This window comes from Microcebus murinus, chromosome 15 (genome assembly GCF_040939455.1).
Source record: "Microcebus murinus isolate Inina chromosome 15, M.murinus_Inina_mat1.0, whole genome shotgun sequence".
Taxonomy (NCBI): Eukaryota; Metazoa; Chordata; class Mammalia; order Primates; family Cheirogaleidae; genus Microcebus; species Microcebus murinus.
Genome location: NC_134118.1, coordinates 72137706 through 72163998, shown reverse-complemented (window position 1 = coordinate 72163998; position 26293 = coordinate 72137706). Strand labels below are relative to the sequence as shown.

The 26293-nt window shown below is 39.4% G+C and overlaps 1 protein-coding gene across 3 annotated transcripts in view; it reads left to right on the top strand.

Annotated features, from left to right (window-relative positions):
- The window catches only part of GALNT7 (polypeptide N-acetylgalactosaminyltransferase 7), a 134981-nt gene extending 109182 nt beyond the window's left edge, over positions 1 to 25799 (top strand). For 2 of the 3 annotated variants that reach the window (XM_012770674.3, XM_012770676.2), the window contains exons 6-12: positions 1888 to 2070; positions 5540 to 5657; positions 7172 to 7294; positions 19370 to 19588; positions 20252 to 20350; positions 20962 to 21090; positions 24472 to 25799. In XM_012770674.3, coding sequence (XP_012626128.1) covers positions 1888 to 2070; positions 5540 to 5657; positions 7172 to 7294; positions 19370 to 19588; positions 20252 to 20350; positions 20962 to 21090; positions 24472 to 24609 — 1009 coding nt within the window. In that variant the 3' untranslated portion in view covers positions 24610 to 25799. Of the gene's footprint in view, positions 1 to 1887; positions 2071 to 2213; positions 2397 to 5539; positions 5658 to 7171; positions 7295 to 19369; positions 19589 to 20251; positions 20351 to 20961; positions 21091 to 24471 lie in introns of all 3 variants that reach the window. The other variant, XM_012770675.3, reaches the window with a different exon arrangement.
- The last annotated feature ends 494 nt before the right edge of the window (positions 25800 to 26293 follow it).

Below are 26293 nucleotides of genomic sequence, written 5' to 3'. Positions count from 1 at the left end.
ACTGCTTTAGTTAGTGTCAACTGTTACTTGTGTCTAGGCTTTGAGTTCCTATAGAAATTTTAAGGTTTAGAAATAGACAACTATACCATGAAAATGTGGCAATCACCATTAAATTGCCAGAATCTAGGAAAATAAGTCATGTCCCTGTGACAAATGGTATGAGTCAAAGAAAGACTTTGGAGGATTTAATCATGAGTGCATTTATTCATTTATTTATTTATTTTTGAGACAGAGTCTCACTCTGTCGCCCAGGCTGGAGTGTGGTGTCACAGTCGTAGCTCAGTTGTATCCTCAAGTGATCCTTCAAGGGATCAAGGGGCTCAAGCTATCCTCCTGCCTCAGCCTCCCGAGTGGCTGGGACTGCAGGTGCATGACACCACACCTGGCTAATTTTTAAATTTTTTTTATAGAAATGGAGGGAGGTCATGCTATGTTGCCCAGGCTGGTCTCAGACTCCTGGCCTCAAGCGATCCTCTCACCTTGGCCTCTCAAAGGGCTGGGATTACAGGCATGAGCCACCATGCCTGGCCTCATGTGCAGACTTAACGTGAAAGCCTGTCATAAACGTTTTTCACATGCTGTCTGATTCAGTCCTCACGGCAACCCTGCAAGATGGAGATTATTATCTCCATTTGACTGAAGAGAAGACTGAGGCTTAGAGAAATTAAATAATTAGCCCTAAGTCACATAGCTAAGAAACTGTCAAACCGAGGTCTCTCTAGAACCCTTTGCACATCACCATTTATTTTAAAGTGTAAAAGTCATGAGAAGTAAGGAAAGGTCACTGACCAGGTGTCAGGTAACCCTCTCCAGGTGAATTCTAGCAGCCCTAAAAAAGACGGTGGCACACAGAGACGGTGGCAGCCCCACGAGTCCCACAGTGACCCTCTGTGAGAGTTCATACTCCGCAGGGAAGGAAGCACGTTTCTAGAATCCACACCTCCCATCTTAAAGCTCAAGGCAACATAGGTTTTTCCCTTTTCCTTGGTGTCTAAACATCTAAAAAGCACCTTGACCTGGTTACGGCAAGCTATAATCTCCATTTTAGGAAAATAACATTTTAAAATCCTTTCTGATCAGATGAGCATTCAAAGGAGCAGAGTACCAGGTTATCTTTGTCTCGTCACCTCGACGCCTATGGTTATATAGCACTAGCATTTTTGTGCCGCCTAAATATAAGAGTTTGTTTTTTGTTTTTTTTGTTTTTTTTTGCTGTAAATTCTCAGACCACTTCCTAAGTTTTTCAGCAGGGACTGCTGAAGGACTTTTTTTTGCTTTGAGGGACTTTTTTTGCTTGTTTTTTTTTTAAAGCAATAATAGAATTTTTTAAAAGCAACAGTAGAATTTTTTTTTCTATTGGTTTTTGTTCTTTTGCAGTAAAACCTGTTTTTTAAAGTCAAAGGAGTGTGGAAGAAGATCAAGTAAAAATATAGAAACACATTTCCATAATAACTGTTTCCAAAGAAGTAGAAAGCAACAGAGTTGGGAGAACTGCTAGGAATGTGGCACACACACACACACACACACACACACACACACACACTTTAATGAGGAATAAAGAAGGAAAATAACAGGCAGGAAAATCTTGTAAATAAGTCAGAATTACCAAGAGATAGTTGCCTGTAGGACCAAAGGGAGGAGAAAACACTATTAAGCTCAATGAAATGGCTTTGTCCCTGACATCTGTCTGAAAGTGCAGGGGGAGGTCTCCTGTCTCCTGCCCTTAGAAAAACCGGATCTTTGGCTTTTATGGGACATTCATTTACTCTGTTTTCCATTAGATATTTAAAGTCCCCTAGTGCAAAACCAAATCAACAACAAAAAGGCATGCTAAACCAGTCAGTTTTGGGTTCTTAAATGCTTCTTTATTTTCTGTAAATGTTTCAGAACTACATGTACTGTGCCCCTAATAGATTACATAGATGGGAATGATTATTCCATTGAACCACAGCAAGGTGGGGATGAAGATGGTTTTGCCAGAGGGGCCTGGGACTGGAGTTTACTGTGGAAACGTATTCCTCTAAGCCACAAGGAAAAGGCCAAAAGAAAACATAAAACTGAACCTTATCGGTAAAGACTACTACTTTTATTTTCTTATGTTGAATGTTCACCTAAGTCCTTTTTTTTTTTTCTTCCCCATGAACTCGTGTAAATATGTGGGTCCATACATATGCTTCCATTTGATCATTGCTGCCATCATCAACACAATGCAGAACCATTTGCACTGTGCCGCTTATAGATGTCATAAATGGCAACACATACGAAATTGTACCCCAAGGGGGTGGTGATGAAGATGGGTATGCCCGAGGAGCATGGGATTGGAGTATGCTCTGGAAACGGGTGCCTCTGACCATTCAAGAGAAGAGACTGAGAAAGACAAAAACTGAACCGTATCGGTAATCACTAAATCAACTTACATATTTTTCTTTTCTCCAGTTGCTGCTAACCTGTTAACCTCTTGCCAAGCTAAAAATGTGTTACTAAAACTGTAGATGGTGTCTCAGATTCTGAAAGAGCATCTTTCCTCATTCTGTTTCAGAGCTTTGAATTCACATTTGCTCTATTAAAATTGCTTTCACCCTAAATGAAATCTCTAACTACTGAGAATTACGCTCTCTCATTGGAAAAAAAAAAATGTAACATGACATTAATTCCAAGTATAAGTGAAAAAAAGAAAATCTTTGCTCTCCTGTCCACCTAGACTAGACATCATATTTTATTCTTTTGATGATCATGTCATTCTAGAAACGTAAAATACATAAATTACTTTATAATCCAAGACTGTTACTTCCATTTGGATGTCTTGGTTGTAATGTTAACAATGAAAGGCACTAGCAAGAGATTTTTGGTTTTTCCACTTTTTATTTTTATGCTAGCTCTCACGGAATAATTTTGTAGCAGTTAAATCTCATGAATAAAAATGCATAACTTTAGAAAATGTTACATAGAATCCTTCATTGTTTCATTCTCAGAAGGGTGATTAAACAAAAACTATTCTAAAATCAGCTTTTGTTCTTCTTGTGGTTCTTCAAGTAGAACAATTTATGGTACTGTCTTCTTTTCATCTTTTTTTTTTTTTTAAGAGACAGGGTCTCACTCTGTCACCCAGGCGGGAGTGCAGGGGCATGATCATGGATCACTGCAAGGTCCAACTCCTGAACTGAACGATCCTTTCACCTCAGCTTCCTGAGTAGCTGGGACTACAGGTGTCCACCCACTACACCTGGCTAATTTTTAAAATTGTTTATAGAGATAGGGTCTCACTACGTTGCCCCAGGCTGGTCTTGAACTCTTGGCCTCAGGTGATCCTCCCTCCTCGGCCTCCCAAAGTGCTGGGAGTATAGGTGTGAACCACCTCCCCGTCTGCTTCTTTTGATCTTTTAATTGGAACATTTTACTGCCTTTCAAAAAGTGATCCCAAGTGAAATGTTTGCTCAGATATTAGTGCAGCCTTCTCCCGAATGTGTCTGACTTTATTTTTCTGATCCTGTGGCTCTGCCTTTGGTCTCTCTCCTGTCACGCTGCTGACAATGTTAGAACTCTGTTTTGGGAAGGTGCTTCCAGTGTCCTGGAAGTGCTGGTAGAGTTGGGCATGCCATGAGATCAGATACTGAATGGCAAACATCAGGAAATTATATAACCGTAAGGTTCATTTCATTCAAATTTAACCTAAATTTTCATTTGTAAATTTCTTACTCAGAATAGTCCAGAAATCTATTGCTTACCTGCTTAACCTAACAGGTAATTCTGGGAGGAAGAAAAGAAAGGGTGCTGAGTACATTTATATTTCTGCTACTTCCACGGACTAGGCTAGTAAAGAAATGTTTAAAAATGAGCTAGAAAAATTTAGGGGAAGTTTCCATTTTATTAACTCACTAGTTTCCACATTAAAAGTGCATTTTCAAATATATACAGAGTTGAATGGGAGTATATTTAAAGGTCAAAAAGGCACAGTTACAATGGAGTCTATTTTAAACGATGGTTAAATAAATGTCACCAAAAACGTAATAGTGCTATTTAGTGAGTCAGCTAGTATACTTTAAGAAGAAAAGGCATGAGAGAATGACTTTCTCCTGACATGACTGTCCTTTAAAACTGAAAAATGTTACTTGACTCATTATTTATCCACTCAACAAATATTTACTGAGTGCTTACTGTGTTGCCAGGCACTATTTTCTGGAGACAGATTTAAAAAGATTTGTTCTGTCATTGAACTTAAAATAGTGTGAGTCAGACAGAAATTACCCAGGTAACTACACAGATGACTCTGAAGCAGCCACGGTGATCAGCAGTCTGAAGAAGAAAAACCCCAAGGTGCAGGAGCTCATGGGAAGGGGAACCTCATCCAGCCTGGAGGACCAGGAAGGGCCTCTGACAAAGAAAGCATCGCTTAGGCTGAGACCTGCAGGGCGAGGAGTCAGCCTTCAAGACAGGGAGAGAGCACTCCTCAGAAGCGGGCATAGTGGAAGCAAAGGCCTGAGACAGGAGGGGCTGCCTCACCTGGGTGTCCCCCCCCTGCCGAGTCTGCTCTGGCCGGGGTGTGCTGAGACTTGGGCCTGGTGGAACAGAATGAAGGAAATATGTTCGGGAGACACTGCAGACTCTGAGCAGTGTTGGCTCTATCCAGGGTGGAGGCAGTGGAATTGGAAAGAAGTGGACCGACTTAAGGTGTATTTTCAAGGTAGAAGCAATAGGACTCAGTGGTAGATTGAATGTTAGGTGTGATGATGAAGAAAGGACCCTGGTGGTGTTACATACTGTGACACTTAAGGATCACGATGCATTAATAACTAATTGCTCAGGGGTGAGGAGCAGGGAGCTGAATGAAAACGATTTTGTTATCATTTCTCCCAGGGGTCGGAGTGACTTGTGCCTAAAAAGCTACCAGATCTTTATTCTCTTGCCCCTAAGAAGTACCCAACTTAAGACCCATTCAGGAAGTCGCGCAGAGCACCTGTTTGCATTCATACCGCCTAGCACAGTAAACAGCTGTGTCTTATTCTCCTGTGTGATTTCTGTGCCACATTTGCAAACTCCGAATGAACTGTGCCTGTTCTACAGTGATTTACACCTTTATTTGGCAAGCCCCTGAGCTATAAAGTTAAAAAATGACAGACTACTTCCATGGTGTATGGTTTCATTCATCCCAGAATGACTCATAAATCATTGCAGGAGCAGTTAGCAGACCATGGCTATATGGCTCAATGTTTTTAAGGGTGAAAGAGAAAATTCTATTTTAGCTTAAACTAAGGTTTAATTTTTAACTCAACAAAGGAACCAAGGCGCCCTCTAATGGCAGAATAACACAGTGCTCTACTTTGTAATGAACTTAATTTGGTTTCACTTAGAAACTGGTAAATTTATTAACAAATTATGAACAGGCTGTTTTGTAAAGGCTTTATAATTTCTTAATGTTTGTCCATCAGTTTTGTCTCCTCTGTGCATTTTGTAGGCTGTATTCTAAAAGGCTTCTTGTCTGTTGGTGAAGGGATATTGGGGATTTGTCTTTAATGGTTATAGCATTATTTCTTTTTCTTAGGTCCCCAGCCATGGCTGGGGGATTATTTGCCATTGAACGAGAATTCTTCTTTGAACTGGGTCTCTATGATCCAGGTCTCCAGATTTGGGGTGGTGAAAACTTTGAGATCTCATACAAGGTAATATTTTATTTAAACAGATAACAGTTTTCCAAGTAGTTACTGACTTTTGTAACTTTCAGATAAGGTTGGTTTCTTGTTGGGAAAAAAAAGCATAATAAATGTCTCCAAATTCCAAGGAATGACTTAACAAAAATGTATGCCTTTTGCCAAAAATATGACAAAATTCAAGCTCCAAACTTACCACATATTTACAGGGCTCAGCTCAAAATTGTGGCCAAGAAACTCCAGAAATGAAAATACTCTCCACCTCCCCCACCCCCACTTCATGCTTTCTGTTCACTGGAGCCTTTTATGCTAGAAGCCCTTGGGAAAATCTGCATATCTTAGGGCCACCATTGACTCCCCACTGACATGGTCACCCTTTATCTGTAGGACATGATGACTCCAGACAGAAGCAGACCCCCACAGTGACTGTGCCTCCTCAGACTGACCCTGGAGCTGTCTTCCTGCAGCACCTCCCCTGTTGTTGAGGCAGTCCCTGAGCAATACCGCCTTCTGTGCTCCAGCCCCCTCCTCAACCCCCACTCCTACCCCCATTTCAAAAGAGAGAGAGAGAGAGAGAACTATATCACAGCTTGAGTTAAACAGGTATTCATTACCTCTTGTCTTAAATGTCCTGTGCCTGGCACTGGAAGGGATAGAAGAGGGGTAACCCAGTCTCTGCTCTCAAGGATCTTACAGTCCCTAAGAAGAGATTAGAACATGAAGGCAGAATGGCATTCAGTTGGTGTGACTAACAAATGGCATTGTGCTAGAGGCAGAATTTGAGACAGAACTAGAAAGACGCAGCACGGCACGGCAGGATGTCAATAAGCAGAGATAAAGAGAGGGGAGGGGATTCTAAGCAAAAGGAACATATTCAGGAAACAGCAGGGAACACAGTCTGGCACAATCAGGCAGCATGAACAAGGAAGACATATAGGAAGATAAAGTGGACAGGATGGTTAGGACCATATTGAAGACAGCCGTTAATGCTGAGTTAACAGATTTTTTACTTGATTTGATAAGCAATGGAGAACCATCAAAAAGATATTCAGCAAGGGAATAACACGACCCAAAGCTGCCCTTCAGCTGTAATAATCTCTTGCTATAAATAAGGACAGAGTTAAGCGGAGAGAAGCTGAAGGGGAAGAAGCCAGTTAGGAGGTTATTACAGTAATCACCCCAGGTAGGAAATATTTTAGCAGTGGGCATGAGGGATGAGCTAGAGATGAAGAATCGGCATGGCTTTGCAAGGTTGCGTTGGGGAGAGGCTGCTAGGGGCTGCGGCTCTGCAGGAGGAGGGAGGCCCCTTAGTAACGGTGCATTACCATATTTCCTGTTGCCTTCTCTGTTATTATCTGAGTTTCTAAACAAGCACACTATTTTAGAATTTATTTTGTCCGTGGATTCCTTGTGGACATTGCATCTAACTTAGATTACAGATGTATATTTACAAGACAATTTTTCAGTTTAAAATTTATTTTTTTTCTTTTGAAAAAACTTCCTCAGCATGTGTTTTCCTTTGACAGATATGGCAGTGTGGAGGCAAGTTATTGTTTGTCCCTTGTTCTCGTGTGGGACACATCTACCGTCTTGACGGCTGGCAAGGGAATCCCCCACCTGTTTCTGTTGGCTCTTCTCCAACTCTAAAGGTGAGTTTTTTGGCTAAAAAGGGGAGAAGGATAGGGAACTAACATTTATGTGACACGTGCTATAGTAGTCACTTAAATGTCAGCTTAGGGAATGTCCGCTGGTTCTCACCTTCAGCTTAGGCTAGACTTATTCATGAGGTGTAGTGTTCTTTTTTTCTCTTTCTCTTTGTCTTTTCTTTTCCTTTTTTTTTTTTTTTTTAAGAGACAGGTTCTCTTTCTTTTGCCCAGGGTGGAATGCAGTGGCATGATAATAGCTCATTGTAACCTCGAATTCCTGGGATCAAGGAATCCTCCTGCCTCAGCCTCTTAAGTAGCTGGGACTACAGGCACATGCCACCGTGCTTGGCTAATTTTTTTACTTTTTTGTAGAGACAGTGTCTTGCTCTATCACTCAGGCTAATCTCTAACTCTTGGCTTCAAGTGATCCTCTTATCTTGTCCTCCCAAAATGCTGGGGATCACAGGCATGAGCCACCACACCTGGCCTAATATCATGCAGTTCTTTAAGATTATTTATTGTATCCCATTTTTTATCCTATTTTTTAAATTAACAGGTAAATCTTATATATATTTATAGCTTATTGCATAATGTTTTGGTATATGTATACATTGTTGAATGGCTAAATCAAGCTATTTAACATATGCATTACATTACATGTTTTTGTGGTGAGAACACTAGAAATCTACTCTCTTAGCAGTATTCATATATATACAGTATAGTTATTAACTGTAGTCACCATGATGTATAATGGATCTGTTGACTTTATTCTTCTTGTCTAAGTGAAGTTTTGTGCCCTTTGACCAAAATCTCTCCAATCCTCCCAACCCCCAGAGTCTGTCAACTACCATTTTATTCTTTGTTTCTGTGGGTTCGACTTCTTTACACTCCACACATGTGTGAAATCATGCAGTATCTGTCTTTCTGTGCCTGGCTTATTTCACTTAACATAATGTGCTCCAGGTTTATTCATGTTGTGGCAAATGACAGGATTTCCTTCTTTGCTATGTGTGGCTGAAAAGTATTTCATTGGTGTATATGCTACATTTTCTTTACCCATTCATCTGTTGATGGACATTTAGGTTAATTCCATATCTTGGCAGTTGTGAACAATGCTTCGGTGAGCATGGGAGTGCAGATACCTCTTCAACAAACTGATTTCACATCCTTTGGATATATAACTGTTAGTGGGATTGCTGGATCATACAGTAGTTCTATTTTTAATTTTTTGAGGAACCTCCATACTATTATCCATAGCAGCTGTACCATTTTGCATTCCCACCAACAGCGTACAAAAGTTCCAATTTCTCCACATTGACATCAACCCTTGTTATCTTTTTGATAATAGCCATTCTAACATGTGTGAGGTAATGTCTTGTGGTTTTAATTTGCATTTCTCTGATGAATAGTGATGTTGAGCATTTTTTCATGTACCTGTTGGCCTATTTTTATGTTTTCAGGAATGTCTGTTCAGGTCCTTGGCCCATTTTTAAATCAGGTTGTTTCCTTACTATTGAGTTGTTTGAGTTCCTTATATATTTTGGATATTAACCCCTTATCAGATGTATATTTTGCAGATATGTTCTCTGTCCCTAGATTGTCTCTTTGTTGATTGTTTACTTTGCTATGCAGAAGCTTTTTAGTTTGATACGATTCATTTTGTCTATATTTACTTTTGTTGCCTGTGCTTTTGGGATCATATCCCAAAAAAATCTTTGCACAGACCAATGTCATAAAACTTTTCCCAGCCTCTGTCTTCTTCTAGAAGTTTTACAATTTCTGGCCTTTTTATTTAAACCTTTCATCCATTTTGAGTTGATTGTTATGTATGATATGAGATGAGGGTCTAATTTGATTCTTTTGCACATGGATATCCAGTTTTCCCAGCATCATTTATTTGAAGAGACTATTTTTTCCCCATTGTGTGTTCTTGGCATTTATGTTGAAAATTAGTTGACCGTAAATGTGGAGATTTATTCCTGGGCTCTCTATTCTGTTCCATTAGTCTATGTGTCTGTTTTTATGCCAGTACCATACTATTTTGATTACTAAAGCTTTGCAGTAGATTTTGAAATCAAGTAGTGTGATGCCTCTGGCTTTATTCTTTTTGCTCAAGATTGCTTTAGCTATTTGGGGTCTTTTGTGGCTCCATATGAATTTTAGGATTGATTTTTCTATTTCTGTGAAAAATGTCATTGGAGTTTTGATAGATATTACGTTGAATCTGTAGCTTACTTTGGGTAGTATGGACATTTTAACAATATCAATCTTTCAATCTATGAACATGGGATAGCTTTCCACTTATTTTGTGTATTCTTCAATTTCTTTCATCAATGTACAGTTTTAAGCATGCAAATTTTTCACCTCCTTAGTTAAATTTATTCCTAGATATTTTATTTTTTGTATACAGTTATTATAAAGGGGATTATTTTCTTGGTTTCTTTTTCAGATAGTTCACTGTTAGCATATAGAAACACTACTGATTTTGTATGTTGATTTTGTATTCTACAACTTTACTAAATTTATTAGTAAATTAAAATAGTAATAGTAAATCTGGAAGTTTTTTGATAAAATCTTTAGGGTTTTCTGCATGTAATAGCATGTCATCTGCAAACAGAAGGTAGTTTAACTTCTTCCTTTCTGATTTGGATGCATTTTATTTCTTTTTTCTTGCCTAATTGCTCTGGTTAGGATTAGTGTATTGAATAAGAGTGGCAAGATTGGGCATCATTGTTCCTGATCTTAGAGGAAAAGATTTTAACTTTTCGCCACTGAGTATGACATTAGCTATGGGCTTATCATATATGGCCTTTATTGTGTTGAAGTACATTCCTAATTTGTTGAGCATTTTTATCATGAAGTTATGTTGAATTTTGTCAACTGCCTTTTTTGCATCTATTGAGATGATCATATCGTTTTCATCCTGCATTCTATTAATGCAGTGTGTCACATTTATTGATTTGTATGTTGAACCATCCTTGCATCCCAGGGATAAATCCCACTTGATCATGGTAACTTTCTAATGTGTTGTTGAATTTGGTTTGCTAGGATTTTGTTGAAGATTTTTTACATCTGTGTTCATCAGAGATATTGGCTTATAATTTTATTTTCTTATAGTGACCTTGCCTGGCTTTTGTTTCAGGGTAATAATGCTGACCTCGTAAAATGAGTTTGAATGTTTTCCCTCCTTTAATTTTTTGGAAGAGTTTGAAAAGAATTGGTATTCATTCTTTGAATGTTTGGTAATAGCAGTGAAGCCATCAGGTCCTGGACTTTTCTTTAATGCGAGACTTTATTACTAATTTGATGTCCTTACTTATTACTAGTCTATTTAGTTTTTCTATTTCTTCAAGATTTTAGTCTTGACAGGTTGTGTTTAGGAATTTATCCGTTTTTTTTAGGTTTTCCGATTGGTTGGCATATTATAATTGTGCATAGTAGTCTCTTGTGATCTTCGTATTTCTGTGGTATCAGTTGTTCTCTTTCATTTCTGATTTTATTTATTTGGTCTTCTGTTTTTATTAGTCTGGCTAAGGGCTTGTCAATTTTATCTTTTAAAGAAACCAAATTTTAGTTTTGTTGATCTCTTCCATTGTTTTTCTACTCTTACTTATTTCTGCTCAGATTTTTATTATTTCCCTCCTCATTTCGGGCTGTTTGTTCTTTTTCTAGTTCCTTGAGGTACAATATTAGGCTGCTTATTTGGAATTGCTCTTCTTTTTTGATGTAGGCATTTATTGCTATAAATAAATGCCCTCTTAGAACTTCCCTCTTAGAACTGCTTTTGCTGCATCCCATAAGTTTTAGCATGTTTTTTTCATTTTTGTTTATCTCAAGATATTTTTTAATTTATCTTTTAATTTCTTCTTTGACCCATTAGTTTAGGAGCATGTTACTTAATTTCAAAATATTTGTAAATTTTTCCAAATTTCCTTCTGTTACTGATTTCTAATTTCATACCATTGTGGTCATAAAAGATATTTGTTATGATTTTAATCTTCTTACATTTGTTAAGACTTGTTTTGTGGCCTAACATATGACCTATTTTGGAGAATGTTCCATGTGCACTTGGGAAGAATGTGTATTCTGCTGCAGTTGGATACACTGTTCTGTACATGTGTGTTAGGTACATTTGGTCTAAAGTATAGTTCAAGTCTTAATGTTTGCCTGTTGATTTTCTGTTTGATTGATCTGTCCGTTGTTGAAAATGGAATACTAAAGTCCCATACTGTTGCAGTTTATCTCTCTCTTCAGATCTATTAATATTTGCTTTATATATTTCAGTATTCTAGTGTTGGGTGCATATACATATGTTAATAATTATATCTTCTTGATGAATTGATCACTTTATCATTATATAATGATCTTCTTTATCTATTTTATAGTTTTTTACTTCAATTCTATTTTATCTGATATAAGCATAGCTACCCCTGTTCTCTTTTCGTTTCCATTTGCATGGAATATCTTTTTCCATACTTTTACTTTCAGCCTGTGCGTGTCTTTAAAAATAAAGTGAATCTATTGTAGGCAGCATATAGTTGGGTCTTGTTTATTTATTTTTATTAATTCAGCCACTTTATGTGTTTTGATTGGGGAGTTCAAGCCATTTACATTCAATGTAATTATTGGTAGGTAAGGATTATTAATGCCATTTTGTTAATTGTTTTTGGTTCTGTAGATTCTTTTCTTGCTCTCTTCATTTGTGGTTAGGTGATTTTTCTCTAATGGTATGCTTTGATTCCTTCCTTTTTATCATTTGTGTACCTACTGTACGTTTCTGCTTTGTGGTTACCATGGTGCTTACATAAAACATCTTATGGCCGGGTGCAGTGGCTCACACCTGTAATCCTAGCACTCCGGGAGGCCGAGGCGGGTGGATCATTTGAGCTCAGAAGTTCGAGACCAGCCTGAGCAAGAGGGAGACCCTGTCTCTACCAAAAAAAAAAAAAAAAAAACATAGAAAAAATTAGCCGGGCATGGTGGCGCGTGCTTGTCCCAGCTACTAGGGAGGCTGAGGCATAAGGATTGCTTGAGCCCAGGAGCTTGAGGTCGCTGTGAGCTAGGCTGATGCCACAGCATTCTAGCACAGGCAACGGAGCGAGACTCTGTCTCAAAAAAAAAAAAAAAAAAAAAAAACCATCTTATAACAGGGTATTTTAAGTTGATAACAACTAAACTTTGTGTACAAAAACCCTACAATTTTATTTCACGTTCCCAACACATTTTATGTTTTTGAATTCACAATTTATATCTTTTTATGTTGTGTAGCACTTAACAAATTATTGTAAATATTATTTTCTAATGGTTTTGTCTTTAACCTTTATACCAAAGATATAAGAGATTTATGCACCACCATTATAGTATTAGAGTATTCTGAATTTGACTGTATACTTATTTTTACTAGTGAGTTTTATACTTTCATATGTTTTCATGTTACTAATTAGCATCCTTTTCTTTCAGTTTGAAGAACTCCCATTAGCACTTCTTGTAGAACAGATCTAGTAGTGGTGAACTCCTTCAGCTTTTGTTTGTCTATGAGTCTTTATATCTCCTTCATTCTGAAGGACAGATTTGTTGGGAATAGTATCTTGGTTGGCAGTTTCTTTTCTTCAGCACTTTAAATATATCATCCTACTATCTCCTGGCCTATAAGGTTTCTGCTGAGAAATCTGCTGCTAGCTGTGCTGAAACTCCCTTAATATGTTATTTGCTTCTTTTCTCTTGCTGCTTTTAGTATCTTCCTTTCGTCTTTGATTTTTGACAGTGTGATAATAATATGTCTTGGTGTAGTCTTGTTTGGATTGAGTCTGATTGGAGACCTTTGGCCTTCCTGTACCTGGATATTTATATCTTTCCCTAGATTTGGAAAGTTTTCTGCTATTATTTAATTGAGATTTTCCCCACCTTTGTCTCTCACGTCTCTTTATTGGATTCCTGTGTCTTAAATATTTGCTCTTCTGATGCTATCCCATAAATTCTGTAAGCTTTTTATATTCCTTTTTATTTTATTCTCCTCTGACTGTATGTTTTCAAATAATCTGTCTTCAAGTTCACAGATTCTTTCTTCTGCTTAGTCAATTTTGCTATAAATACCTCTGTTGCATTTTTTAAAATTTCATTCATTGTATTTCTCAGCTCCAGAATTTGTTTGATTTTTTTAAAAAAATAATTTCAGTCTCTCTGGTAAATTTCTGTTTGGTTGTTTATTATTTTTCTGATTTCATTCAGTTGGTTCTCTGTATTCTATCAAAGTTCACTGAGCTTCCTTAAAACAATTATTTTGAATTCTTTGTTACGCAGTCCATATATTTCATTTCGGGGGTGGTCTGCTACTGGGAGATGATTGTGTTCTTTTAGTGGTATTGTATCTTCTTGGTTTCTCGTGTTTCTTGTTGCCTTATATTGATGTCTATGTGTTTGGTGGACCAGTCATTTCTTGCAGACTTGTAGTTTCAGTGTGAAAGACTTTCCCCTATGTGGGGGGTGGTGCAAGGCACTTGGCAGGTGGAGTGCAATAGTTCTGGCACCAGTGGAGGTGCCAGCTGTGCGTTCTCTGTGTAGCTGTGCTTGCTGAGGTCAATGCTGATGAAGATTGCAGCAGCCCTCTGTGACTAATACTGAGGATGTCTGTAGTGGCTGTGGAGGATAGTGGGGTATTTGGTTGATATGGTTGCCTAGGTCACCCTGACCTCTTTTTCTCTCACTAGGGGAGTTTTGGCTGAGGGGATCCACCTTTGCACTGAGTCTGACTTGTTGGCTCACTTGCAGTGGTCGTGGCACTGATGTCCCACGAGTGGGGCCTGTGGAGTGGCCCTGTTGCTGAGGCCCGAAGCATGAACACAAGTGGAGGGACTGTGGCTCTAGGATCTGAGGTGGCAATAGCCCTGGTAGCTGGGGTACGGGCAGCCTGCTGCCACAGTGGTAACAGCACGTAAGGTGCCAGATGCTTCTGGAAGAGCCAGCGTAGCTGAGAACAGGAGCACGGACATGCTCGTGTTAGAGCAGCTCTGGGGGCAGAGTGGGACCTGGCTCTCTGTGGTGGCTGAGCTGGTGCTCGGGGCACAGGTACTTCACTGCCACATTGTTGGCAGTTTTAAAGGCTCAGATGCTTGTAAAGTAGCATGGTGGGAGCACACATGTGTGTAGATGACAGCAGCTGCTAGGTTGGGCCAGGCCCTAGCTCTCTTTGATGGCTGAGCCGGTGCCTAGAGCTGGGGCATGTGCAGTGAGGGCTTGACTCTGGGGCCCAGCCTGCAAACTAGCTCGCCACGGTGATGGCTCCAGCGTCTGAGATGTGGGCGGGCCCACTGCAGCCACCGAGCCCAGGTCTGCAGTGTGGCACTAGCAGAGCAGGGTCAGGACTCGCTGGGGTGTGGGAGACGTGGCAGATCCTTTCCTAAATCGGCTCAAGAGCACCTGCCTCTTGGGTGGCACAGGGGTGTCCGACCGGCTGCCTCCCCCTAGCTAGGGTCCCACAGGAGAAGGGCTGCCGTCTACTCCAGTGGCAAGAGATCCCGATGTTCTCTGTGGGGCGACCTCTGGAGACCACGGTGATTCCCCCTGTGTGGCTGATAGCGTTGGCGTCTGCCTTTCCTGTCCATTCCTAGCCGTGACCTGGTGTCTCCGGCATGCAGATCTCAGCAGCCACCCTTCCTGTGTGGATGCCTCTTTCGCTCCACTTTGTTGCTGCAGATTCTTTAATGGGCCCTGCAGCTCTCTCTGGGCTATTTTGGTTTGTGAAGAGCTGACTGTAGTTGGGGTTCTCTGTTGAGGGAAACGAAGGCTGGTGTCTCCTACTCTGCTCTCTTGGGGACCTCACCTCCCATTGCACCCCATTCTCACTAAGTTTTCTATATTGAATGTTCTTCATGAATATATCTCGAATAAATTCAGAAAGGACTGATATGTGTGTTGGGAAGTAGTTAAAAGGAAAATACCAGCTTCTGTTTTTCACACATGAGTAAAATGCTATTTTTGTTTGGTTTTTAAAAATTAAGGTAATCATAGTAGGAGTTTGTGTTGTAAACAAAATCAAATTTTTGAATAGTGTTTATAAAAGATTAACATCTCTTGCCCCTCAAAGATTTATAAATTAATGTAAGTATCCTTTATTTTATTGCATTGTCTTCAAATTGTCCTTCTCTCACACATAAAATAGAGGAAAATTCCACTATGACACTTTTCATTGGGACATCCAAATTGTTTTATTTTAATGACTATTTCACCATGATTATTTAATCAAAATCTTATCTCCAACCTACACCATAGATGTAGAACTAGGATGGATAATCTGTATTTTATCAACAATCATGCACCTATAGACGAAAATGTTAGTTTTAAAGACATTTTTAAAATTAAAAAAAAATTCTACTTATACATAAAATGCATGTTTAACTTAAAACTGCACAGGACTACTTCAGTGGGATGGGCATCCTCCCAGGCTGCTTTTCCCACTAACTACTATTAGAAAATAAATCATGATTCTAGTTCCTTCTGTTGATTCCCACCATTCTCTGCATTGTGGTTCTCTCTTCCTGGTTCCCGAAACAAAACGTGTCACAGCCCCCTCGTCCCAGCGGAGCAGTCGCGTCTGGCCTGGGAGGGCAGCGTTGGAAGCAGTGTGGTAGCCAACACTGACCTGGGTGGTCCAGCGTGGCGGGGTCACCCGGTTCGTCAGCATTTCTTCACAGACTAGTCACTCTCGGGGCTGGCATTTATTTCTGGAACAAACCAAGGAAGCCTCACGCAGAAGGCCAGACATGTCCCACTCCTTGGAAGACGAAGGCCTCTGTCCCTGGCAAAGCAACTTGGAAGTTCCTTCGGTTGGGCAGCTTTCATAAACTCTAAGAGGCGTGTGACTGTAACGCCCCTCGTTTTCTGGAGCCCTTAACGGCAGAAGGCAGTTTATTATTGGCTGCAGATGCGACTTAGGGGAGTTCACGAAAGGGAAATGGATGAGGGAAGCAGAGACGGGGGAGGCTTTATGAACCAACACATCTTTCCAATTGGCCGAGTGGAGGCCCAGCCACAGCAGGGGATGAGGTATGAGTGTCTGTGATGAGACAAAGGTAGCGCCGTGCCAACGTCAGGCGTGACTGACATCGCAGGGAACTCCCCCTGGAGTTGGACCCACGGCCACAAAGAACCGATGAACAGCCAGCTTGATTCAAGTTCTGTCCTGCAGAGAAAAGGAAAAGAGCTGAGAGGGAAGTATTTATCCACTCTAAAAATTAACTGTAGCTATCGTAAAAACATCTCAGTAGACGTGAAATTTAGCATGCGCCTAATGAGTACCTAACCACGTGCCAGGTGTTTTCTCTCCTCCAGTTCAACACCATCCGCTTGAGCCACCTGGGTGCCAGGGGCCGGGTCTGTTTATCCAGCCCATATGTCTCCGCTCAGCCCCAGGCCTTTATACCAGTTGCCTTCTAGAATTATCCTCTTGGATGCCCCTCAGTGTTTCACTCAACACAGTCAAAGTCGAACTTTTAACTTTTCCTCAAAAGTGATTCCTTTCCCTGTATTTTGTGTTTGCCCAGGAATGAAGCGTTAGGGGGCATGCTAGAGCTGTTCCCGTGCACCAAGCCCTCACAGTGGCTCTTTCTTCCGTGCTGTTCTCTCCCTAGCGCACTGGGTAGCTCCCCCTGGCTCTGCGCCGTCAGCCCACCCTCCACACACCACCGGTGTCACTCACCTGCACGTTAAATCTGATGTCTTAAATGACTGATGACTTGCTTAAAACGTCTTCATGGCTGTTACCTCAAGAATACAATTCACAGTTCTTTAAATAATATCAATAATAGCTAACACTGGCCGGGCGTGGTGGCTCACGCCTGTGATCCTGGCACTCTGGGAGGCTGAGGCGGGCGGATTGCTTGAGATCAGGAGTTCGAAACCAGCCTGAGCAAGAGCGAGACCCCCGTCTCTAGTACAAATAGAAAGAAATTTTTAATTGGCCAACTAATATATATAGAGAGAGAAAAAATTAGCTGGGCATGGTGGCGCATGCCTGTAGTCCCAGCTACTCGGGAGGCTGAGGCAGGAGGATCGCTTGAGCCCAGGAGTTTGAGGTTGCTGTGAGCTAGGCTGACGCCACGGCACTCACTCTAGCCTGGGCAACAAAGCGAGACTCTGTCTCAAAAAATAAATAAATAAATAATAGCTAACACTGATCGAGTGCTTAGTGTGTAACAGGCACAGATCTAAATGCTGTATGCAGATTAACTCCTTAACTTTCACAACACACTATGCAGTAGTAGGGGCTATAATTATTCTCATCTTAAAATGAAGAAACAGAGGCAAGTTTTCTCTCAGTAAATCCTGCATTCCAGTCATTATAAACTGCCTGTTTATAATGACTCCAATCGCACTATGATTTGCCGTACTTAATTTGCTTTTCTCTTTTCCCCCTGAATACCATTCCCACCTCATTTACCACTGCCTCGATATTGGGCAACACAGTGCCACGCCGGCCCTCGCCATCCCAAACAGCTCCTTGCTCCTTCCTTTCGTGTGTGTGCACAGGACTCCTCAGGTTTGTTAGTGTCTGCAGGACATGGCCTGTGGCTAATTTTGTATGGATTTGCAAGGATTCAGAATCCTTAGCAGTAATATCATGTGTCCTTTGGGGACACTGCTACTTAAAAGAAACTTTTATTTAAGCCCTGGGGCTTTTGCAACAGTATCCACCTGAGGGCATGTTCATCCTTTGATGAACATCTTGTAGCCTAGAAAAAGCTTAATCTGAATGCTAGATATTCCTGCTCCATATGTAAAACAGGGGTCAGGAACTGTGGCCAACAGGCCAAATCCAGCCCTTTTTGGTAAAAAAAAAAAAAATTGCATTGGAGCATGGCCACACTCACGTGTTTGCATATTGTCTGTAGCTGCCTTCTCACTGCGCCAGTGGAGCTGCATAGCTGCCACGGAGACTGTATGGCCCAGGAAGCCAAAGATGCTTACGCTCCGGCCCTTTATAGAGAAAATGCGCTGATGCGTGATGTAGAAGACCGAGGGACTGGGCTGAGTGTTGTTTTAGTCCATTTGGTGTTGCTGCAGCAGAACACCTGAGGCTAGCTGATTTATAAAGAAAAGAGGCTTCGCTGGCTCACACTTCTGCTGGCTGGAAAGTTCAAGATTGGGCAGCTCCACCTGGTGAGGGCGTCAGGCTGCGGCAACTCTTGGTAGAAAGTAGAAGGGGAGCGAGTATGTGCTGGAGATCACATGGCAAGAGAGGAAGCAAGGGAGAGAAATCAAGGAACCCGGACTCTTTTTAACAACCCACTCTCATGGGAATGAATCCATTTCCGTGGGAGGAAGAACTCACCTCCTCATCCCCACAGGAGGGCGCTAATCCGTTCACGAGGGATCTGCCCCCATGTCCCAAAAACCTCCCGCCAGGCCCAACTGCCAAGACTGCCACATTGGGGATCAAATTTTAACATGATTTTGGTCAGGACAAGCTACATCCCAACTATAGCAAGTATACGTCTGTGTAATCACACACACACACACATATTTGTAACAAGATCAATACAGTCAAAAAATGTTTTTTATTAAACAGAGCTATTATTTTTCATGGTTTCAGAAATTAGGTTGTTTCCCCCTAAACACACCAGTAGTGTGGTTCTAATAGAAAGAGATTGTTTACCAAGGATATGTGAAGAAGAAAAAAAATAAAGAAAAAATAATGTAAATAAAATTACAAATAAAAAGAGATTGTTCTAGGAGAAGCAGCACCAGTGTCCAGTCAGGCTCTTATAAACCCTCCCTGGGCTTCGATTTCTTCTTCTATTAGCAGAATTGAATATACTACCTTAGAATATATGATCTTCCAGTTCAGAAACATCAGATTGTGTGTTCACCACTGTTTAGTTGAGCGCGCGTGACATTTTTCTCCTTGGCAGATAACATATTCGAGTCATTAGCTCACTTGCATTTGTTGTTTAATTAAAAGGCCAGCTCCTGTTGCAATGAGTCTGTTATATGTTGCTCATATTTCATGTGTCTAACATAGGCTGTTTGTGGCGTTACATTTATCCATACTTATCCTAATGCTATTAATTTCCTTTTTCACAGAATTATGTTAGGGTTGTCGAGGTCTGGTGGGATGAATACAAAGACTACTTCTACGCCAGTCGTCCTGAATCAAAGGCACTGCCATACGGGGATATATCGGAGCTGAAAAAATTTCGAGAAGATCACAACTGCAAAAGTTTCAAGTGGTTCATGGAAGAAATAGCTTATGATATCCCCTTACACTACCCTCTGCCACCCAAAAATGTTGACTGGGGAGAAGTAAGTACCGGCAGCGGTGGACATTCACATCTCAAAAGTGTTCAGAGTCTGGGAGAAGGCAGAGAGAGGTGGAAATGTGCGAGCCAAAGAGAATTCTGGGGGAAATGTTTGGGTCAAACCCGTCTCGTGGCACCCACCGCCCCCCACTAGACAACCACAGCTGCCTGCCCAGCCTTTGCACAGGTGGCTTTCTGGCCTCGGGCACGTCCCCTCCCTCCTTTAGCACCTGCCACTTCCCTGCCCTCGACAGCTAGAGCCAGGGCCAGTTATTACTCTGATTGGGCAGCTTTATTTTATTCACTTCTCATTCACATGAATCATCAAGATTCTGAAATTGTATCATTCTATTTTTTCTTCTGTTGGTAGTTTATGGAAATCTATAGGCCGGTGCCCTCAGTTGGAATGAGCTGATTCTAATGTTGAGACTTCAAGACCATAAACGATTTCAAAGATGGCTAAAAACTTCTCAAAAAAGTATGCTCAAAACTACTTAAAGACTGACAATACAGTCATAAGCTGGCACTGTACATACCCAGATTTTCCCTGTGAACTGCAGTTTTTAACAGGAAACTTCTACTCTTATGCTAGAGTTTATTAAATATTAGACTGTTGCCTTCTTTTTTGCTTCTTTGTTCTTTTTTTTTTTTTTTTTCCTTTTTTCAGATCAGAGGCTTTGAAACTGCTTACTGCATTGATAGTATGGGGAAAACAAATGGAGGCTTTGTTGAACTAGGACCCTGCCACAGGATGGGAGGGAATCAGGTAAATCACCTTACTTTTCTGTTTAAATGGGCCTGTGTTGAAAGCCGCCAGGTTTATTGATCACAGGGTTTAGTTTGGTTTTCAGTTTGGTAAGTTTGTTTTGATAAAGTAAAACATTCTCTGAAAAATTGGCAGTGTTAAATAAAATATTCACTTAAATGATGTGATATGATAGCAGCATTGGTTTTCACACAAGCAGTCAGAATCTAGAATTGATGTCTACCTAACATAAGAAATTCTGGTAGGAGTATATATTTCTCACTACCATAAAACTATTAAGCCTAGTTCCCTGATAATAATTTTTGCACATGTTGTTTAGATTATGAAATATTCTCAGATCTGTTTAGATTGTGAAACATTATCAAGTCTGTTTCTGCTTTTCCTTTTCTCACCTTGTTGGTACATAAAAATATGTGTTAATGACCCATTCTGGATCTTAGAGGCTAAAGAACATAATCGTTTAATAGAAGTCTTCATTAACATCCAAATAAATATAAGTCCTGTCTGTAGACCTATAGTTCCACACAGAAAAATTGTAAGTTAGTCATCCAGTTTAATTATAGCAGTTAACTAACTTCCTCACTTCTTCCCACCCTCCTTTTTTTATATAGCTTTTCAGAATCAATGAAGCAAATCAACTCATGCAGTATGACCAGTGTTTGACAAAGGAGACTGATGGATCAAAAGTTATGATCACGCACTGTAATCTAAATGGATTTAAGGAATGGCAGTACTTCAAGGTATTCTGCATTCTAACCCCTTAAATAATATTGCATGCTATTTCATTTTCAGTAACACCTGGCATATAGAATTTAGAAGAGTAAATCTTAAAACTTGCATTCAAATTGACTTGCATTTTTTTTCTTTCATTTAGTCATTTGTATAGGTCTTTCTGAGCACTGGATGACTGTTCCATAATGAAGCCTCACTTTTGTTCTGTGGCACAATATCGTCATGCAATGAGGTCACAAAGGTGTCTGTGAAGACCCACTGCAATTTCAGTAACACGGGAAAATTGGTGTTCTGTGAGGCAGTCATCCCCATCGCTCTTGTATCAAAATCTTATTTTTAAAATTTAAGTGAATCATTCATTAAAGTTAAATATATTGGGTTAGTATTTCTTGTCGTCCAGCAGGTGGAGATAGAGACAAACTAATAAAACTTGGAAAGGAAGACTTTCATAACTGCTTTATCATTGTCGGCTGCTAAATACAACAGGATAAATGTAGCCAGTTTCTTGCTTTAAAGGTCAAATTTAGTTACTCACTTGACCATGCTGGGACTGTTTCTCTGTTTCAGCTGTATTTACAGCTCTGTGGCAAGTTGAGGAGTACAGTGGATTTGTATATAGTTTTCAAAGTCTAAATTTGGCTAAAATAAACCAAACAATAAGTTGGGAAAGCTGCCTCAAATAGAAAGAACGTGGCAACTCTCAATTTTATTTACTCACCTAGTATTTGATACCATTTCCCATCTGTCATGCAAGCACTTGTTTGCTTTGAAGTACTGTTACGACCCAGCTTAATATTCCCTGCTGTCATCACTCCTGGATAATTACCATGAAGTGGTAAGCATGTTATCAATTGCTGATTTTTTTTTTCCTATAACAAGTTAGGAAGGAGAAGATTAATAATAAACCCTAAAGAACAGAACATTTATTTTCACAAAGAATAACGAATAATAGCAATAAATGTAGGGGTCAGTGATAAAAATATTAGTAAATTAGTAAAAGAAGGTTCGCAGACCAGAAACTAATGGATAAAAGTTGGGCATGGTGGCACATTTCCATAATCCCAGCTACTCGGGAGGGCTGAGGCAGGAGGGCCACTTGAGCCCAGCAAGACCCAGTCTTTAAAAAAAAAAAAAAAAGAAGTAGTAGTAGTAGTACTGGGTAAAAAATGGAAAGAACATGTTTTAGATATTTTAAAGAACATAGCACTGAATATACATTTATGTATTAAACATTCCTAAAATATGCACTGAAGCCCAGTGATGGGGTGGACTGTGGGGTTTCAAAAAATAGATTCAAGTACACTGTAGTACAATGGCAGAGAGGAAAAAGATGCAGAAATAAAAATAAACAGGATGCCATAGGACAGCAAAAAAGAGATTAATAGTGGGAATGATTTCATTGCACTAGGTCCTGAAATATAAAAAAGCTTTCTTTGGACGATAGATAAGAAAACTAGATGAACAAAGGCATGGCATCAAAATGCATAGGAAATTCTAAGAACTACATTTAGCCTGGTATCCCTGAATTGTGTTCCATACGAAAAAAATTGAACTTCATTTTATAAGTTTTGGAGAGCTATTGACATTATTTGAGGAAGGTAGTGATCTTAAACAATGGGTGCTTTTAGGAAAACAATTCTGAAAACATGTAAAGTATAGACTGATGAAGCCAGGAGATCAGCTTAAGCAGCCGTTTTCATACTTTCTGGCCTGTGGATTCCCTTTATACTCTTAAAAATTAATGAAACTTGCCCAAACAGCTTTTGTTTATATAGGTTATCACTAACAGTATTTCCAGAATTAGAAACTAAATCTGAGAAATTTGTTAAGCTTTTATATATTAATTCATGTAAAAGTAACAATAACAACCCTGTCACATTTTAATCTAAATCACATTTTTAATGAAAAATAATATTTTTCCATAAAAATAGTGAGAAGAATGGCATTATTCTATATTTTTGCAAATCTTTTTAACGTCTGGTTTAATATAGAAGACAGCTGGATGCTCATACTGTTTCTGCCTTCATTCTGATGCAGTATGTTGTTTTAGTTGATGCATATGAGAAAATCCAGCCTCACTCAAATACATAGTTGGAAAAGAAAGGGGTAATGTAATAGCCTTTTCAGATCATTATGGCGATTCTTCTTTGGTTCTGCACAACTCAGTAAGTGGTAGCAATGTAGAATGGGTATCCTCAAGATAGCATTGCACTTCATTATATGGAAGTCCTTTATATATATTTCCCATTCTACCTCATAGAATATTTTAAAAAGTATACTTGGCAGGGCGCAGTGGCTCACACCTGTAATCCTAGCATTCTGGGAGGCCGAGGCGGGTGGATTGCTCGAGGTCAGGAGTTCAGAACCAGCCTGAGCAAGAGCGAGACCCCGTCTCTACTATAAATAGAAAGAAATTAATTGGCCAACTAACATATATAGAAAAACTTAGCCAGGCATGGTGGCACATGCCTGTAGTCCCAGCTACTCGGGAGGCTGAGGCAGGAGGATCGCTTGAGCCCAGGAGTGTGAGGTTGCTGTGAGCTAGGCTGATGCCACAGCACTCACTCTAGCCTGGGCAACAAAGTGAGACTCTGTCTCAAAAAAAAACAAGTATACTCAAAGGTCAAGATTTAGTAAAATTAATAAGTGTTGCTACTTCATCAAGGACATCCTTAAGTGAAACTGGCATTTTCCTTTTTAACTGTGTGTGGCAGTGAAGAATCCAGCTGTAGGTACTAGCATAGTTTGGTGTCACTGCTTGATTCGTGCTAAGGTCCCAACAGTTTTCCTTACCATTGCTTTTGCACCATCAGTATGAATGTCAAAATAGTAAAAAGGGCAAATGCGGTCTTTGTATTTTTATGAAAATAGTTTCGGCCTTACAGACTCAATCTGGATAGTCTGAGGACCACACTTTGAGAAGCCCTGAGCTACACTGAAGAAACCTACAACATATGTTGAGAGCTAACCCAGGGCATCTGCAGTGGGGATAAGAAGGGGTATAAACCAGAGACGTTGCAGATATTCTTCAGTGGCTGCTGTAATATCAGCGAATGAGGGAAAGTACAATATTTCCTGAGGACTGGAAAACTGGTATTGTTATTAGCCAAGATAGGAACCGGAGAAGTATGTTTGGAGGGGAAGATAATGAATTTAAGTTTGTATACGTTGAATTTGAGGTACCAACAGTATATGGTGACTTAATAAAGTAACTTAGGACTTAGAAGACTGACACTCAAGAGAAATGCAAAGTCTGAGGTATGGTTGGTATAAGCTTGTCCATTTGCTTGAATTATCTTCTTTGGAAAGTCAGGTAATGACTTCTTTTAACGTCAGTGATATCAAAAGAGTCCGAATTTTAAAACATCTTTTTCCTTACTGTTTTCCAGAACCTGCACAGATTTACTCACATTCCTTCAGGAAAGTGCTTAGATCGCTCAGAGGTCCTACATCAAGTATTCATCTCCAATTGTGACTCCAATAAAAAGACTCAAAAGTGGGAAATGAATAATATTCATAGTGTCTAGAAAGAATAAAAGAAACCAATAACCTACCTGCTGACAAGTAAATTTATACAGGACTGAAAACCGCCTGAAATCTGCTGCAACTATTATTATTAACTCTGTACAGCTCCAAACCCGGAACCTCCTGATCAGTTTGAAGGACATTGATAAACTGTGATTTTACAATGACATTATCATCTGCAGTTACTGTTTACAAAACTGCTTTTACCTTAAACTTTGTAGATGTTTACATCTTTTTTGTTTTGTTTTGTTTTTAGATGATGTCGGTAATTTGTGCCTTTAGCTCTGTTTTATTAGAATAGAGTTAAAAGCATGTTGTCTTCTTTGGGATCACACTCAGGGTCTGAAAGGCAGTTTGATTTTTTTTTTTTTTTTTTTTTAAACACACTTGAAAAAAGGTTGGAGTAACCAGACTTTCATATATGACTTGGTAATTATCAACCTGTCGTGTCTTTATTTAATTTTACATCTTTTTAAAGCACTGCCACAGGTTATTAGCCAAGGTGGCCTTCCTTCACAGTCATGCTGCTTTTTTGAAAGGTGAATTTCAACACATTTAGTGCCTCTTTCATTTCTCAGTATATATTTCAAGAGCTTTTGATGAAATTTGTAGGATGGTAATGATGGAATTGTCACCTGTATGGGGAATACTTTTACTACTCAGAAATGAATTTATGTGCTGCCCTTTGCTATGAGGTTGAATGTTGTTTAGCTTAAGAAAAAATATGGAACATCCCAAGGCTATTCCATAGGATTTTAAGTTGTGTGGCATTATCTTCCTTACCTGCTGGCATTCCCAATGCCCTCTGTCTGTGCCAACATCTAGGATTGCAAAGGAATCTTCTAACTAGAGAGAGAAACTGTCCACTAACATTTGGGATTTACTTTTCTTCAGTACCTGTCACTATAGAAAACTATAAATAATTCTCAATTTTGCAACTTGAAAGGGGAGTAACAAAAAACAACAAAACACCATTATAAACATGTTAAAAGTTTATTCTGACTGAAGAATTTTCAAGCCCTTATTAGATTAAGCCTTATAAAACTCCTGTGCATTATAACCTAAGCTGTGCAACCTATGAATCCAAGAGTGAATTGATGTTTCATTTTTATCTTCATCCAAATGAAATTCCCTGCATGTTTTTAAAATTAAAAAAAAAAAAGACTATTTAAGGATACAGTTCATTGAAAAATGTTGAAATACTTAATGTTAGATTGGGTGTTAGTTCCCTAGTGTTTCTTAATTTCTTTTTAGGAATCATATTTTTTATTAGTACTTTTCCAGTGAAAAGATTTATTTGGATTTAAATAAACATTTATTAAGATAGTACCTACTATAGGAGAACCAAATATTACAAATGGCCAATTAGATTTTAATTTCTAAATAAGTAATTTTTTATCACCCAAAAGATTAAAATGCCTGAATTTAGTGCTAAATAAAACAATGTGATATGGTAGGGAATGGCAAGTAAATTAAGCATTATTGATCTTGTAATCATGATGTCATTACAATGAAAGGAATTCACAAACTACTGCCAGAGGGAAATATATATTTTTTTTAATTTAAGAGGGAAATATTTTTACTTAAAGCTTAAAAAAGAAAAGAAAAAACTTACATTTGTTTAAAAGAAAAGCCTACAATTTGTTTCTTCCAAGCTTAGCTCTTAAATTTGGAGAGTCAAAGTTA